Consider the following 16,523-nt stretch of genomic DNA (forward strand, 5'->3'; position numbering starts at 1 on the left):
CATTCACACACACACACACACACACACACACACACACACACACACACACACACACACACACACACACACACACACACACACAGTGATACCCAAGCTCAATAAGCTGCTGTCAGCTGGATGGTGTTAGAGTGTTACGCTGTGGGTTGGAGAGAAAGAGCAAAGGGAGGGAGAGGTGGAATGCAATCTCAACACCTTCAGCTTCTGCCCTATTCACCTTGCATGTTATTTTGCAGGAATGCCATTAGCTAAGTGAAAAATGACTGTGTGTGTGTATGTGTACGGGTTGGTGGATGGCTTCATGAGTATGTGCATGCAGATGTCTGTCTACATGCCTGCCTGTGTGGGAAGCAGAGACTTGAAAGGACATAATAGAACATTAAAAGCATTTTGTGAATCTGAGTGTCCATAAACATTGAGTTTTTTGAGGCACTGCCTTTATTTGTGTATCAAGTGAAAGTGGAGCCTTAACCAGCACTTTAATGTCGTAGATTAAGTTGGCACTGGCTGTGTGCTGATGAAAACCAGACGTTTTTGCTCAGACTTCCTACACACATGCACACGTGTGCGTGCACATTGTGTCAGTCGACTGGTTCTTTTGAAGAGTCCATTTAAGAAAAATGTATTACCCAATCTGTTATGTGTTTTGCCATCTAACCGTGTTTATTATCCATTATACAACAGATTAAAGAGTCAAGCTATTTTTGAAATGATAAATATCTCATTTGAAACAAACTCTGGAAGTTTCTGACACGGGAAACGACTCCCATCTCTATGCAGTGTCTCCATGTCTATTTTACAGTTTCTTGCGCTCATTTTTGGGGTCAAATTTTAGGCGGCTGAAGCTGACCAACCATCAAGGATGCCCTTAAACAATACCTCAAACATCTAGTCTTCAGCAGTCTCCCGTCTAAACCCATAAAGGCAAAAGTATGTGCAAATTATTGGCCGAGGTCTTTGAGATTTACTATGGTTTAATATTTCATTATATCCCTTCTGGCTTATAGGGCTTTGTCCCAACTGTGTTCTGCAATGGTCAGCATATGGCTCACAAACACAGACACATACAGACATGCACACACTCTCTGGCCTGCAGAGCCCAGTGAAAACAAAGCTGGGCTCTGCCAGTGTAAACACAGCCCATTGTTAAGGGCACTCTTTCCCGCCTCGTATCTTCGCTCCCTGTGGCGATCCAGGGCTCTGAGAGGTACAGTTCTGGGACAGATCCCATGTAACAGAGTTATATTAAGAAGTTCGAGGACTCATTTGCTCCACATTTATGTGACCATGTCATTATAACGAAGGCTGGAGAGTGTGATTTATGTGCTGGGTTTCGCTCCCTTGCACTCCTCTGTCTCTCTTTTACTGATTTAGTTTAAATGCTTGGCTCCTTAAGCGTGGTTTGCGGTCGCTTATTTTGAGGGGTTTTAGCTTTTTGACACTTATTTTTAGAAAGGCAGCAGTCAATATACTATACTATACTGTACCGTTTTTTGTTAGCAAATAAAGTGTACAGAAAAACTTGGCAGACTATTGTTTTGGATGATTGATGGACTGTGTGTGCATGTGCATTGGCCAGGTAATGCATCCGATTACATAGTCTTTTGTTAGTGAGGAAAATGCATGTTTCACAGTGTGTATAAGCCACATTGTCCCCTCTTCAGCTATGACTCTGGTCCACATGTGCAGCCAATTAGGACCAATCAGAAGCCTATAATAAGGGCGTGGCATGGCACCACGGCAACATGGCAGTGGGGGAGTTGTAAAGCCCTGTGATTAGTGTGTCAGACTGATGAGAAGGAACAAGGGAACCTGCCAGGCCAAATCTCACTTCTTAATTTTGCTTTTTTTTTTTATATCCTCTCAGTTTGACCCAACCAAACCAGGTTAGTTTGGGCTTCTAAGTCTGATTTTTAAAAATCTTTTCTGTTGACAGATCACACACGAGATAACACAATTATATAAAGTTTTTTACAGATATGAAAATCTTATTTTCACTTTTCTACTCAAGCATTCAAAGTGCTTTAAATAACATTTTTCATTCATCATTCACACACAAATTTATACAAATGCTTTCTATCTAACATTCACACATCAGGAGCAGCACTGATTTCAGTATTTTGCCCAAGAATATGTAAAAATACAAATATACATGTATGTTTATACAACTGGTGAGAAACTACATTGCTAATGGTCTTCTTTAAACTGAAACAAAGATCAGAAATCATATACTGGTTGTTACTTGATGTTGAGGAGGTTAAAGTCAGACCTGTTAGATCCAAGTCCTCCAGGAACAAGAGCTGTTGAAACTACTTTAAGTGCAGTCTTTAAACTGCTGTAAGAAAAACGTCTTTTTCATGTCTATTGCTCTCTCTGTTTAATTGTCAGAAGTTAAAATGGTATTGATTGTACAGGGTGGGCCATTTATATGGATACACCGTAATAACATGGGAATGGCTGGTGATATTAAAGTCCTGTTTGTGGCACATTAGTATATGTGAGGGGGCAAGATGGGTGGTGACCATGGTGGCCATTTAGAAGTCGGCCATCTTGGATACATTTGTTTTTTAAATAGGAAGAGGGCCATGTGACACATCAAACTTATTGGTAATGTCACAAGAAAAACAATGGAGTGCTTGGATTCAATGTAACTTTATTCTTTCATGAGTTATTTACAAGTTTCTGACCACATTTCCGTGTTAAGACTCACATTTTTTCCGTGTTGTCTCATTCTTCTTTGATGCACGGCACAAAAATCTACCAAGTCAACCTTAAGAAAATGGTTTGCATATTAATTTGGTCTTAAACACCATAAATGCATCCTGCAAAGTAGAGGCAACATACTGGTTTACTTAAGCAGCCATATCCTCCATCTTTATTTATTGCTTCTTCAAAGAGAGCTCTTTGTCTGCTTAATTGTCCTGTTGTGGAAGAACAGGTTTAGTACGAAGATCATGTAACTGTGGCCACCAGCATTTCTTATCAGACAGTACTGTCCAATATCCGATAAAGGCAAAATGTCACAGTATAATTACACAAATTGTATCATGCAATCTTTTCATCATTGCCTACAACTGGAAAAATGTGCACAAGCCGAAAGCAGCATCCAGTGCAACGGGGGAGTGTGGCCTGCTCTGCTCCTTCCTGTGCTTTGATTGGCTCTTGGATCACTGCCAAAATACGTCTCTGGTAATTTGATCAGCGTGTTTATCGTCGTCCTTTAAGCAAATGCTGAATTTTTACCCCAATTTTCATGTCATAATTTTACTATTAGTACTGATGATCTCCCGGGGGGAAAAAGCAGCAGATTTGTCTTTGTGGCCGTTGTTCGCAAACAGCAGTGAAAATGCAAGAATGACCAACAGCTGGACAGACAGTCATCTGTTCAGCTGTGAATGGTCAGCCAGTCTGACAGAGCGGACAAACACGGTGACCGGAGCACGGCTCGGCCTCCGAAACCACATGTGAGCCGGCAGGAATGTATAGCCCAGTAGGTTTGTGTCTGGGTGAAACTTCCTTGACTAACAGGACACTGTTAGGTTGGGGGGTTGTGATGGCGGGGGCAGCGTAACTTTTGGGAACTTGCATGCATGGTCCGGAAGAGTGTGTGAATCATGGCCACAACGCTGTCTGACACCGTCGGTGACAGCATACTCTTGAGTATGTTTACCTTTGTTTGACTCCTAATGAAATGAATCAGCAGTTGATGTGAGTCTTAATCCTTATCAACAACAGCAACAAATACGACAGACTGCACAGCTGTGTGCACTAGAGGGTAGAGAAGAAGATAGTTCTGATCAAAAACTGGTTGCTTTGAAAATATAATCCAGTATATTGCTTTACAAATACTGCATTGCCCTTTACCTCCTTTACCTACAAATACTCCAATACTGCATTGTCTAATTATGCTCTGTTCTGTCTTTCTTTTCCCTAAACACCCCTTCCTTGCTTTACTTCCTTCTCTTTGTAGTCCCAAAGAAGTTGCTCCACGAGCAGGGCCCCAGACCACCAGCCTACCACCCAGCACCCAGCGCCCATGACCCTAACATAGTGGGAGACAGCCCTCCTGAGGGGAGCTCAGTCAAAAGCCCTGACACTGTTCCAGGTGAGACAAATGACAACTATAGTGTATAAGCTCATACACTCTCACCCCCCACCCCCCCATGAAATGTAGTTAACGCTAAACAGGTTTGAGGCCTCTTGAGCATCAGACCTTGATCTAATTCAGGTCTTAAGTCAGAGCGTGGTTGTGTGCGTTTTCAAAGTAACACAAGTTCAACTGTTTCCATATGGATCCTTTCTGATTGATGGTACTCACAATATACTCCTTCCCAACAACCAATGATTGCACTGCATGTACAACAACCTAAGTCAGGCTTTCAAATTCCCAGAGAATGAATGACCAAGAACAACGGAATGAGAGAATGAAAAAGAATAGACGCCAGCAAGAAAGAAACTTAAACAAAGCTTTATTCATGAGCAATGGTGGCCTGCACAATTACTCTGCTAGGCTACTGGCATTGTGCTGATTAGGAGGATAGAAGAATGAATGAGCAGTTAAGAGAGGTAGAGGACAGAAGACGTGTGCTGTAGCGCTGACGGTTCCTGATGCATGAATTTCTCCTCCTTATTGCCACGAATGTACGCACTGCTCAAAAACTAACTCTGGAATAACCTTTTTTGTGAGATTGTGTGATAGCAGATAAAACAGGGCGAAGACGAGGTTTTCAAAAGAAATATTCAACCAAATAAAGATGTGATTCACTGTAAATTCAGGTGCCTTGTTCTTCTTACTTTAGCATTTCTCTTTAGTTAATGTTAGACTGCACAAAATGATGGGTATGTTGACATAGATTGAATCTTTTTGCTTGATCACCAAAGGTAGCCATGCAGACAGCAAAGGCTCCAGGAAGTCACTGCCCTCTGCCAAAAAATAGTCCAGGAAGTGGCATACCATAAAAACACTACTTACTGTATTTACTATATAACACAAGTGAGTACATGCATAATTGAAGAGGCAGATTTGAACTTTTAGACTAATGCACCACTAATAAACTACTTGTATCCATTTGCTTCCCATCATAAGCTAATAAGGATATTTATATTAATCATACATGGATTAATATAAATATTAATTTTCTCATTCAATTTTGATTTCTCAGATTTTAAAAGCTTTGTGTGTTGTACTACTGCCTTGATAAATTATGCCTTTTCTATCGCTGTTATCACATATTCCTCACTCTGTACACTTATGTGCTTGTTACTATAATTCAGCAAAACTATGTGATGCTTAAGACCATGATATCATAGCTTTTAGAGGAATACCATTATATATATAAACATGGATTTCGAATGCAGTCTTGTTTATTTCCTATCCTTGCAAAATTGGTTTTATGTGTACAAGTTAAAATACAGCTTTGTAAACATCATATGGCACAAACACAAACACTGAACTTTTTATTGTCTCCATCTTTGGTTCCAGCTGCTTCTTGATGTGGCATTGCTGCTGTGCAGTTCACACAGATTACTTGACTTTTCTTTTTCCATTTATTTCATTGAAGTCAAGCTCTTTCTTTGTGCATTGCACGACATGATCTTAGGTTGAATTCACTGGGATGTCGTGTTAACACACACCTGAACACACTGGACCAATGAACTGACAACACTTTTGTTTTTATAGAGGTGCTAACACTTGCTGACTGTCAGTTAATGAAGTGCATTTGATTAGCAATATCTGGCTGGTATGTATGCTCTTATTGCCTAAGGAAGTAAGAAGGGTGTCTTTAGTTTCCCACAGGAATGCTAGTCCTCTGAACACAAATGTATTGTTTCGTAGAGACAACAGTATAACAACAACGTATTTTATATTTTCATTGATAATGTGACAAAAGTTGTCTGTTTTCTGTGAGTTGAGACAGATTGCGGTTGAACGTTAGCTCATGTGTGCAACATAGCCGTAGGTCCAGGTGGAAGCATTTACCTCATCAGCGAGCACTTCCAGTATAAACTGCATTTATCAGATAAAGAGAGCCCGACACACCTTAGAGACTCTACAATTAGAGGTCATTCCTGCGTGTGACAAATCACCAGAGTATGCTTACCTTCATTGACAAAAGAAATAAAGCATGTAAAAATGACTATGCAACCACACACAGAGAGAGAGAGAGCTCAGGTCACTAAACTAAATGCTTCTGTTTATTTTGACTGTCTAAGGTTTGGTTGCTTTTTTTCAGTGGAGCTAAACTTGCAGTAGTTCCACGCTACCCCATAAACAACTACGTCAGGTAAACTAAAGGCAGCTGTAACATGAGTATGAATCCCCATAATTAATTCATGGTGCTCCTGTTTTCTCTCTCTTTCACACACTCTCTTTGCAGTGAGTGCACAACAAAACCCAGCTGGTAAACACTGAAAGAAGTAAAAAAAAAAAAGAAAAATCTAGAGCAGGAAGTAGTCGTTCCCATCTATAAATAGAAACATTTTTTCTAAGATTTTGGGAAGCTTTTGAAATGTCTCCAGAGTACAAACTTTTCCATGTGGTTCTCTGTTTCTTAATGACCTGAGTCAGAATGAATTACAGAAAAGGATGTCGTGTTATCTTCTGAATCACAAAGCTCCCTGTGAATGTGTACGTGTGTGCGTGTATGTGTGTCTTATGCGTGACGCATCTTTTTAGAAAATTTATGCGATAAAATCTCCCCCAAACCACTGTGAGACTGTAGGCGACTGAGACTGATGTCATTACAATGAATCAGCAACAGCAGATTCTGGATTTACTGTAAAAGCATCACCATCATAATGTAACTGTACATGTAGCTGCTGTAAACTACTCATTGTGTACTCATGTCCTGTTAATTTACATTTTTTTCCAGAAAGGAAGAAACCCAGGGAGACCAACGCCGACGAGGAAAAGTCTTTTGAAAACGGAAAAGGAGGAGAAGAAAGAGAAGAAAGTCCATTGCGTCCCCCGGACATGAATCCCATCATCAACTCAACATCGAGTGGCAACATGGCCCTCATTAGTAACGCATTGGCAGCCTACACTTACATATCAGGTCGGGTAACATTGTTCTGAAATCTACTGTAACATCACATGTGTAGCGTAATCTCTGGCAGTTAGACTTTTAGAGATCTTAACTGCATCTGCTTAGGGAGTAGCCACACAGTGTAAAGGTTAATGCATTCACCTTGCAGCCTGGATAAATGGGAGGGGTGCACCAGGAAGGGTATCCGGCGTAAAATCTGTGCCGAATCGAAATATGCAGATCCAACCGCTGTGGCGGCCCCTCGGGAAATAAAGGGGCGGACGAAAGAAACTTGATCTCTTTGGGAAAGAGATACAGTTCCACCGCAGGGATTCTTGTTGCTCTGTTAGCAAACAATAAGGCTGGATCTCTGTGTTCAAGAGCATTATCAGCTCCTGGTTGCTTCTTGGCCCATGAGATTAGTGACCACGGGATTGCACTGCATGGATTGATGTGTGTAAAATCCCCGTTTCCCATTTCTTCTCACTAATAGGTGGGTAAATGTGGGCCAGAGGATGTAAGCAGCGATAATGTCTCTATACATTACACAGTGTGGGTCACCAGCTCTAAGCAGCTGCTAAAACAGTCACTGAAATAGTTTGCCTGTTTCCTGCTATAAACAGTTTATACATAGTGAAATGTGCAGCACAGAAGGTCAGATAAATACACAAGGCATGCAGTGAACATGAGCTCAGGTGGTTACTTAGATCACTTAGCTTTTAGCTTTCTCTAAAGGTTTCCTCAGAATGCAAAAAAGGTTGCATGTTAGGATTTCAAGAAAAATTCTCAACGTCTTAATGGTAAAAGAGAAATGAAATTGATTATATTAATGAACAATAATATAAACAGAAGTGTCTGCAGTTGAGCTGGATGCATTCAAAATGCAAATGCAAAGTACCTGCATGCAAAATGCAAGGAAGACATGAAGGATTCAAAGCTGAAAATGGCATTCATTCATTGAAAAGGGAGAGCCGTTCTCGTCTCGTACTAATGGAGCTAGAGTCACTTTGGTTTTTTCAGTGGGGAAACACAGACCCCATCAGAGCTGTGACATCTGCTGAAGATGAAAACCAGGAGTAGCAGAATCTGTAAGACATCTTAACTAAACCAAGCCACGTGAACACTTGCTGTGCAGACAATGTTCATTACACTGAGTGAAATGCATCTGACTAAACAGGTCAGGAAAAAATAAGAAACCCAGTGAGAAAGACTCAGCTTAGTGTTTGACACATTTTCCTCATAAAGTCAACTAACAATTTCCAATTTCTCTTGTACAACAGATCACCCAGAGAGGGCTGCACTATTCTTTGTCTGTGGTGTGTGTTTGGGCCTCTTCCTCACCCTCTTCGCCCTGGTAGTACAGATCTCCTGTCGCACCGACTGCCAGCCCCGCCAGCGGCCTCCCGCCAAGAAACGACCGCGTCCTCCCGACTCATCCTCCGATTCCAGCGACTCGGACTCAGACTGGGACACCACCTCAGATCTGTCGGCGCGGAGACACCGGCGCTTTGAGCGTACGCTCAACATGAACGTGTTCACGTCGGCGGAGGAGCTGGAAAGAGCGCAGAGGCTTGAGGAAAGGGAGCGAATCATCCGGGAGATCTGGATGAACGGACAGCCGGACATCCCAGGGACACGGAGCCTCAATCGGTATTACTGAGGACTGCAGAGGGATGATTGATAGGCGGCTTACTTGACTCAAACAAAAATTTAGAACACACTTGGGTTGGAGTGGAAAGGGACAAGGCCTCGATGAAGCTTTATAAGCATGAATGCAAAAGCAGCTGGACTCTTACTGATGAGAAAAGTGGAAGGTACTGCAGACTTTTAAAGAAAGTCCTCCTTCTCTGCTGATTTGCATATTCCTCTGGGTATCATAAGCTATTCCCCTTTTGAGTAAAACAATAAGCTCCCTTTCTGTATGGTAAGCTTACCTCTTGGCTGGAGGAAGCAAGAGGTGAAAGGCTGCACTGCCTTGCCCATGACCTCCGCAGGCCTTTTTGAAGTGGGGATTTATGGGTTAGCTGCCTTAGACATACATAGGCCTGCAGAGACTACATGGTGACTGAAGGACCAAGGCCTCAGACAGGTCTGTTTATACAGAACCCCAGGCAGCTGGAAGAGACTGTGACACTTACAGCTTTATGCTCTGTACCCTCCAGTATTCAAGTGTGAACTTTAGCAGAGGGGTAGCTTAAAGCAAGTGCACTTGACAATGTAAGATAATCTTTCCACAGTGAATAACCATGCTGCCTTTTGAGCTTTATAAAACCAAAAAATATTTTTGTGGGAATTCATCTCAGCCCTTCTGAAATATATTTTAAAATATTTAATAGTTTATTAATGTTGCGTATTTTTGTTGTCAAGTATGGTTTATTATGAGATATTTTTATACTTGGCGAAGGTTGTCTGGTCTAGCACCTCAGGGATGCAATCCTAGTGTTTCTGTGTTTGGTTGATGTTTGTTTTGGTTGTTTTTTGGCTATTAAGAAGGGGATCGGCCCATTTAAACCGCTGTGCCAGCATTTAAAGAGAAGAACTAGAAAAATCATATAAAGAGCCTCAAAGAGGTTTTAGTGATTTTTAAACCTTATTTTTGATACAGTATGTTTAACTCACAGTGCAGTGCCTTTTCCAACTGTTACATCTCTTTGTCAGAAATGAAGCTGATGAGGCTCTCTGTAACTGGTCAAATTATTTATTGATTGGAAATCATACATTCATCTCGTTGTATGCATATTCCCTTTGCTGAGGTGGACCATGTGTAAAAGCTGAATGTGTCTGTTAAACATTGCACTTCTCCCCAGATGTAAATGTGCATTACCAGTAAGTGCCAATTTCTATCAGTGACTTTGCTACAAAATATTTTTATGGTCTTGTCTCGTGACAGATGTGTGAATTTCAGGTCTTGCGCCATCTGTGTATTCATTTCAAAGATGCTAAACAGATGCCCGTGGAAACCAGCGCTGCAGAAAGTGGCGAATTATGTCGCCACTTTAATCTTATAACCAGTTGTCAGTCCAGTTCTGCTCGTGCTTCCCTGACTTCAAGCGTAGAGTTAGTTTTCATAAATCAGTTTGGTATTTTTGTGAGCGTAATTAAAGAGTAAACAGGACATATTAAGGTCATTTTCACAACACTCCCTCCACCATACATACAGTACACCCTGCACTTCTCCTGTTTTTTTGTTTTTTTGTTTGTTTTCTAACAAGGATATTTGTTGTGTTTAATTTTGAATGGGATTAAAATGTGCCAATAACTGGTGATGTGAGAGACCAAAATATGACTCCTGTGCTTGGAATAAACTGTGTTAAAAAAAAAATAACATGTCTTTTTTTTTTTCCTTCTGCACTTTCTTCTGAAAAAAACACGCTGCAACTGTGTACACTGACCTATATTTTTGAATTTAAGACTATATTGTGAGTGTCAGGAGAAAGAAGACGCTTTAGCCCAATTCCAGTACTGAGAATACAGTGAGTTCATACATAATACGGATTTACACAAGGAGGTCATAGACAGCATGAAGGAGAACTTGTGAGCCAGCGGCTCACTGGATCTGTAAGATTTGTTATTGAGCGCCACCTTGTGATGAAGATAGATCTCTACAGTGTGTTTTAATGCAGCACATAAGGAGTGAAGTTATGACTGCAAATCACTTTGGCTAGCTATACAAAGTCAGCACAACTATATAGATAAATGCATTGTTTTATTGGATATAACATAAAAAAATACTTAAAATAAAAACGCAAATTAAAAAAATAGAAACTATAACAACTTAATATCATGTTATTATATTGTATTTTATGTTTGCCGTGTTTATTCCTTTGTGTTTGTGTTTGCCGCTGTGAATTTCAGTATTTCCATGGGGTTTTTACCGCGAAATTAAATCTGTTTTAGGAAATATTTGCTTTGTTTCCACTGAGACGCTCCTGTCGTTACCATGGATACTATAAACTTACCACCGTGAGAGCTCTCGTGCAATTTTACACACCAACGAAAACGGCTGTTAAATCCACAAATTACACAATTCCCACTGCTAACATCTTGTGCAGAGGAGGAAATCTTTTTAAAAAAAAATAAAAAATATCCAGACTGGAAATGTCTTATACCGGGAACAGCCACGGACTACCATTTTTACCGGGATATACATTTCGAGATGTGACGGTAAGAATATGATTAAACAAAACTATAGGGTTTGCTTAGTAGTTTGAAACATTAACGATTGACAGAATTTTAATTTTTTTTTTTTTTTTTTGAAGGTGGTGGTGGGGGGGGGGGGGGGGGTATTTGTCGATTATTTTTTTAATAATGCAGGTGTCTTCTTACATTCCTCCACTTGTTAGGTTGTGTTGCTAAGGTACTAGCCAGCTCTCGAGTGACCTTTAAAACATCTCTAAATGTTCTCTAAAGAGTCTTTGATAAAGTTATTTTATTTTACCAAGCCCTAATAAAAATGAACAGCAATGCTTTGAATCATAATAACACATAATTATTATTTTTTTATAAAATTAACAAATTCACTGTTGACAGTTAACACAGAGAGAATTTATCTGTATTTATTTATTTATTCTTGCTTTACTTTAGGGATGTTATTGTTATTTTGTTTTCCTACAGGCATACTTGATCTACAGTACTGTTCAGTAGTCTTGAGCCACCCCTCGGAAATGAAAAATGGGTGCAAGAATGTATTGGAACACGTGCAAACATACATGGGAATACAGTACTGAAGGCAAAAACAGAGTTTGTACAATTCTAATCACCTTGAAAGTCAATATTTGGTCTGAGCACCTTTATTCTTCAACACAAACAGAACTCTTAGGCAACAATGCTTGTCATTTCTTTAAGTAGTCTTCGTGAATAGTTCCCCAGGCCTCTTGGACGACATTTAAAAATCTTCTTTGGATTCTAGCTGCCTTTTGTTACATTAACAGGGGTGGTAGCTCAGGAGGTAGTGCAAGTCATCTACTAATTGGACAGTTAGTGGTTTGATCCCCGGCTACAAGTATGGCCAAATATCCTTGGGTAAGATACTAACCCCAAGTAGCTCTCCAATGTGAGTGATTGGTTTATAGAAAGCACTTGGGTGGATGATGTTGGATTGTAGGGAATAGAAAAATGCCATTTAAAAAATTATCAGAACACTTAGGTCTGGACTCTGGGGAGGCCAGTCTATCACAGATTGTGCTACCTTGTGTGTTTTTCTATCCAGTTATGCCTTCACCGCATTGGAAGTGTGTTTTGGCAAAAAGAAAAAAGAAAAAAAAGGTTTCGGCAATTTTATGGATTGACATGATTGATCAAAATCGGTTCATAATTCAATTAATTTTGACACCGCTGTCTGAAATTCAGCCCCTAACCACGACAGACCTCCACTGCGATTTACTCATGGGTGCCTAATAAACTGTGTTACTGTATTATGGGAACAGATGATGTGTTTTTGTGACGGTATACTAGTAAGATAACTAGAGATATATTTTTAGATCGGTATGTTGTACAGTTTTCTGCTATGTGTAGACAACACAAGGTCATTGCTTGAAGTAGGTGTCTTTTTTAATGCTTCAGTCATTCATAGGTCAATGTCAAGTGGGTTAACAATTAAAGAATTCCTCTAAAAATGGTCAGGAACAAGGACTTGAATTAAAATCCTTGAAAAAGCAGCCAAAAGAACAATGTGAAAAGACCTTAAGAAAGCCTGGAGAATTATTGGCTACTTGGAACAAAATATACACAATGGGTGGCTCAAGACTTGCACAGACTACTGTAACATTGGACAGAACACTCCCATATTGGTATTTAAGTGTAAACTGCATCAATTAGTGATAAGTGCTTCATGTAATTACGTTTCTGTCTGTATTTACCTGAGCTAATTTATTTCTTCCTCTGTGTTTGCAGAAGTCAGCCTTCCATCGACCCCAAACTCTGAGCTATAGGAATGGCTATGCTCTGCCCCGACGTCCCACTGTGGGCATTGGCAACGACCCTCTTTTATCAGAGCAGCTCACTCAACAAGAGATTAGTGAGTTAGCCTTCGAGACACCTGACCTTACTTATTGCGCCTTTGGTAAAAGAGTACATGAAGACTTCATCCCTGCTCATGTGGCCCTTGACAAGAAGGTCTGGTAACACCTATAGTTGTAAAACTCATAAAAACATAAAGATTCCTCATCTGTTATTCATCACTACCACCTGTCTTGCAGGCGCTGCGCTACTATGGATATTTTATGGAGGCTATCTTGTATTCTCCTGAAGAGCAGTACCGTGTGCGCCCTGTGGTAATTTACTATTACCTAGAGGATGACAGCATTTGCATCATCGAGCCCACAGTAGAGAACTCTGGGATACCACAGGGAAAGCGGATCAAACGCCACCAGTTGCCCAAGAATGAACGTGGAGAGCATTACCATTGGAAAGATCTCAACCTTGGTATGGACCTGGACGTGTATGGGGTCAAATACCGCATCACCCAGTGTGATACCTTTACTAAGGTACAACCTTATGTGTTTGAATGCTGTGGAAATGAAACTATGCATTAGAAGTCTGCTGTTATAAATACACTTCCTGTGTGTTCTGATCTCTCATTCTTCATACAGGAATTCATGGAAAGTGAAGGCATGATTGTAAATGACCCTGAGCCAATGCCAGCGGATCCTTACATCATCCGTCGTGAAAACCCTCCACCGTGTCACACTACACCTTCCACATTTGATAATTTGCACAAGTTTCTCAACATGGACCGCAAGGTGAATGAAATTCAGTCCTTTACAAGCTGACTGTGTAACATTTATCACGTTTAGCACTGTCACATCACAGCAACGTCCAAGGTTTGAATCCACCGATCTTGATTTGTGTTAGAGTTCTAATAAGTGCTAGAAATTAAATTCCTTCATGGGGTATCCCTGCCATAAAATAAATGGCAGATATAATAGAGGCATGCCTGTATTTGTAGTTTCATTCTTCTACACTTTTTTGGTTAGGTGTTACGCTTCTTCACTCTGTGGGATGATGCTGACTCTCTGTATGGGGAGTCCAGGCCTGTTACCATTCACTATTACCTGGTGGATGATACAGTGGAGGTCGCAGAGGTCCACCAACCGAACAGCGGCCTGGATCCCTTCCCCATCCTGATGCGGAGGCAGAGACTACCCAAAAAGATCAAATCAGGTTTGATGCAGTACTGTGTGTTGGTTAAATGTGCATTTAACAGATTTGATTTGATACAGTGCAGTAAAGCGAGTTATGTCATCAGTTATGTTTTTTTTCTTGCCTACTTTATGTATGACATAAACGACTTTATGCAATGATGACAAAAATGATGACATGTTATGTAAAAAGATTAATTACACTGGCTTCTACAAAGTACTCGGTTTTCTAGATACATCAAAAATACACAGAGACTGTGATAATATTTTGTATATTTAATTTTGACATTGTTGTACTCTTGTTTATTTGTAGAGAACTTCCCCAGCGCAGTGATGGAGGTCTCAAAGCAAGAGGTGGATGAGTATTACTCCCCAAAAGACTTCCAGGTGGGTCAAAGGATGAAACTACTGGGGCGCAACTTCCTGCTTTATGACTGTGATGGCTTCACTAAAGAATATTACCAGAAGAACCACCCGGAAATGGAGATGAAGTCCATAGAGATACCAAAGAAGGTTGATATGCCTCAAGACTGGAAGAAGGTAAATTGAACTGTATATTTAACCTATTTTTGTTTTTTATGTTGGAACAATTTTAATTTAAACTGAAGCCCATCTTGGAATGGGATTACACCAGACAAAACAATTATAAACTACATCCATCTGTGAATTTGACGTTCATTATAATGTCAGCGATACACACACATCTTATACAGTGATGACGCATCATACTGACAGAATCTGTCTGCAGATAGTCATATAAACACCCGATAAAGCTCTAAAAACTACCTTTGAGGTAGTTTCTGCTATAGTAAGTGTCTCAAGGACCTAATTTTGCCATGATTGCATACACACAGACAGATTCAGAAGGTAAAAAGCAATTCCAGCCATGCTGTCAGAGCTAGACTGTATCACTGAGGAGGCATGCTTTATACCGCTTTAAGCCAGACCAATTCAAAGTGATAGGAAGGCAATAGTAGCTCAGTTAAGCAGATGGACTACAGCAGCAGAAGTGTATATGTTTTTGTACATTTGTGTCTATTTCCTTCTCTCTTTCTCCATGCTGTCCATCCTTACAGATAGTTCCTCCCTACAATGGTTTTGGTTCACTTGAGGATTCTCTTCAGAATTGTTTGCGTCTGATTCCCGAGCCTCCCAAAGTGAACGTGGTAAAGATGCTAGAGAACGACCATAAAGTGTTGCGCTACAGTGCCAGACTGGTGAGCAACATTTAGCAGAGCATTTGTAGCAGTTCAAAAGAACTGAATCACTGAAAGTTACCAAAAGTAGACCATTCTAATGAGATTAAAAAAGCCCAGCCTTGCTCCTCATTCTGCAATGGACAGGGTTTGCTCAGAAACACTGATTAGAGACATTTTTACTCCTCAGTAAAAATTTAGTTAAAAAAGGGGTGATTATGCAAAAAGCTATTTTTTATTTTTACACCTTGGTTAAGCCCACCTATGTTGCATTCCAGGACTCCCAGAATCCTGAAGATGAAGACCGCCGTTTCATCCTGTCCTACTTCCTGTCCAATGACATGATCAGCATTTTTGAAAAGACCACACGCAACTCTGGTGTCATTGGTGGAAAATTTCTGGAAAAGTCTCGTGTCCCCAAGCCAGGCTCTACTGTAGACAAACCTGCGTACTACTCACCTGCAGACTTCGCTATCGGGGCCACTGTGGAAGGTAACAGCTGAAATCCTATGTTAATCAGGACTGGGAAAACAAACATGCCACTATCCCAACTTCTTTTAAGCGTGTTTCTGACTTAAATTGAAAATGATTATATATTCCTTTTTTATACAGTAACATTTCTCAGTTATGACATTTTAAATGTTATCTTTAGTATAATATCAAGATTATAAAATTTACCTTTGCCCGCTTTCAGTTTTTGGTCACCGCTTTGTGTTGACTGATGCCGACCACTATGTGCTCAAATACTTGGAGTCTAACTGGAGTGACATCCCTTCCAAGACGCTGGATTCTTTGCGGCAGAAGCTGGGTGTGGAAATTCTAACTACCCAGCCACCTGACCAAGATGGGAAAGACTATACCAGCCATTTAGACTAAATTATTTGTCAATGATACCTTTGTGCAGGTAGGTATCTCTTTGGAAAAAATAAATGCTAATTAGTTCATGCTCATCTTAATTGCCAACCCCCCCCTCCTTTCTCATTGGCAGGTGAAGCAACAGAGCCGTTTCTTTGATGTGAAGACATTCCTTATTTCAGAGTTCTTCTTCTGCAATAAATCTACTGTAAATCAAAGCCTTTACTAAAATTTCCTTGACAATTAAACAATCAACATGACACCTTTCAAGTGATACCTTACAGTGAGACAAATGATAAATACAGCGACCT

The 16,523-nt window shown here is 40.4% G+C and overlaps 2 protein-coding genes across 2 annotated transcripts in view; both read left to right on the plus strand.

Moving 5' to 3' along the window:
- Positions 1-8,908, plus strand: part of eva1aa (eva-1 homolog A, regulator of programmed cell death a) — a 70,161-nt gene extending 61,253 nt beyond the window's left edge. Inside the window, exons 6-8 of the mRNA XM_026194528.2 lie at positions 3,968-4,102; positions 6,870-7,052; positions 8,303-8,908. Coding sequence (XP_026050313.1) covers positions 3,968-4,102; positions 6,870-7,052; positions 8,303-8,682 — 698 coding nt within the window. The 3' untranslated portion in view covers positions 8,683-8,908. The remainder of the gene's footprint in view (positions 1-3,967; positions 4,103-6,869; positions 7,053-8,302) is intronic.
- Positions 8,909-10,968: 2,060 nt separating this feature from the next.
- On the plus strand, positions 10,969-16,474 carry efhc1 (EF-hand domain (C-terminal) containing 1). The gene is made up of 10 exons (XM_026142932.2): positions 10,969-11,186; positions 12,915-13,136; positions 13,220-13,507; positions 13,613-13,762; positions 13,997-14,183; positions 14,475-14,701; positions 15,238-15,378; positions 15,636-15,849; positions 16,052-16,261; positions 16,346-16,474. The coding sequence occupies exons 1-9, from the start codon at positions 11,121-11,123 to the stop codon at positions 16,231-16,233; spliced, it is 1,677 nt and encodes a 558-aa protein (XP_025998717.1). The 5' UTR covers positions 10,969-11,120; the 3' UTR covers positions 16,234-16,261; positions 16,346-16,474.
- The last annotated feature ends 49 nt before the right edge of the window (positions 16,475-16,523 follow it).

The sequence above is a fragment of the Astatotilapia calliptera genome, chromosome 15, assembly GCF_964374335.1.
Source record: "Astatotilapia calliptera chromosome 15, fAstCal68.1, whole genome shotgun sequence".
Lineage (NCBI taxonomy): Eukaryota > Metazoa > Chordata > Actinopteri > Cichliformes > Cichlidae > Astatotilapia > Astatotilapia calliptera.

Bases quoted from the DNA above. Each gene is read 5' to 3' on its own strand.
- efhc1 (XM_026142932.2), top strand. From the start codon at position 11,121: ATGTCTTATACCGGGAACAGCCACGGACTACCATTTTTACCGGGATAT. The intron at 13,763-13,996 runs GTGAATGAAATT...TTTTTTGGTTAG, and splicing joins TTCTCAACATGGACCGCAAG to GTGTTACGCTTCTTCACTCT. The intron at 15,379-15,635 runs GTGAGCAACATT...GTTGCATTCCAG, and splicing joins TGCGCTACAGTGCCAGACTG to GACTCCCAGAATCCTGAAGA.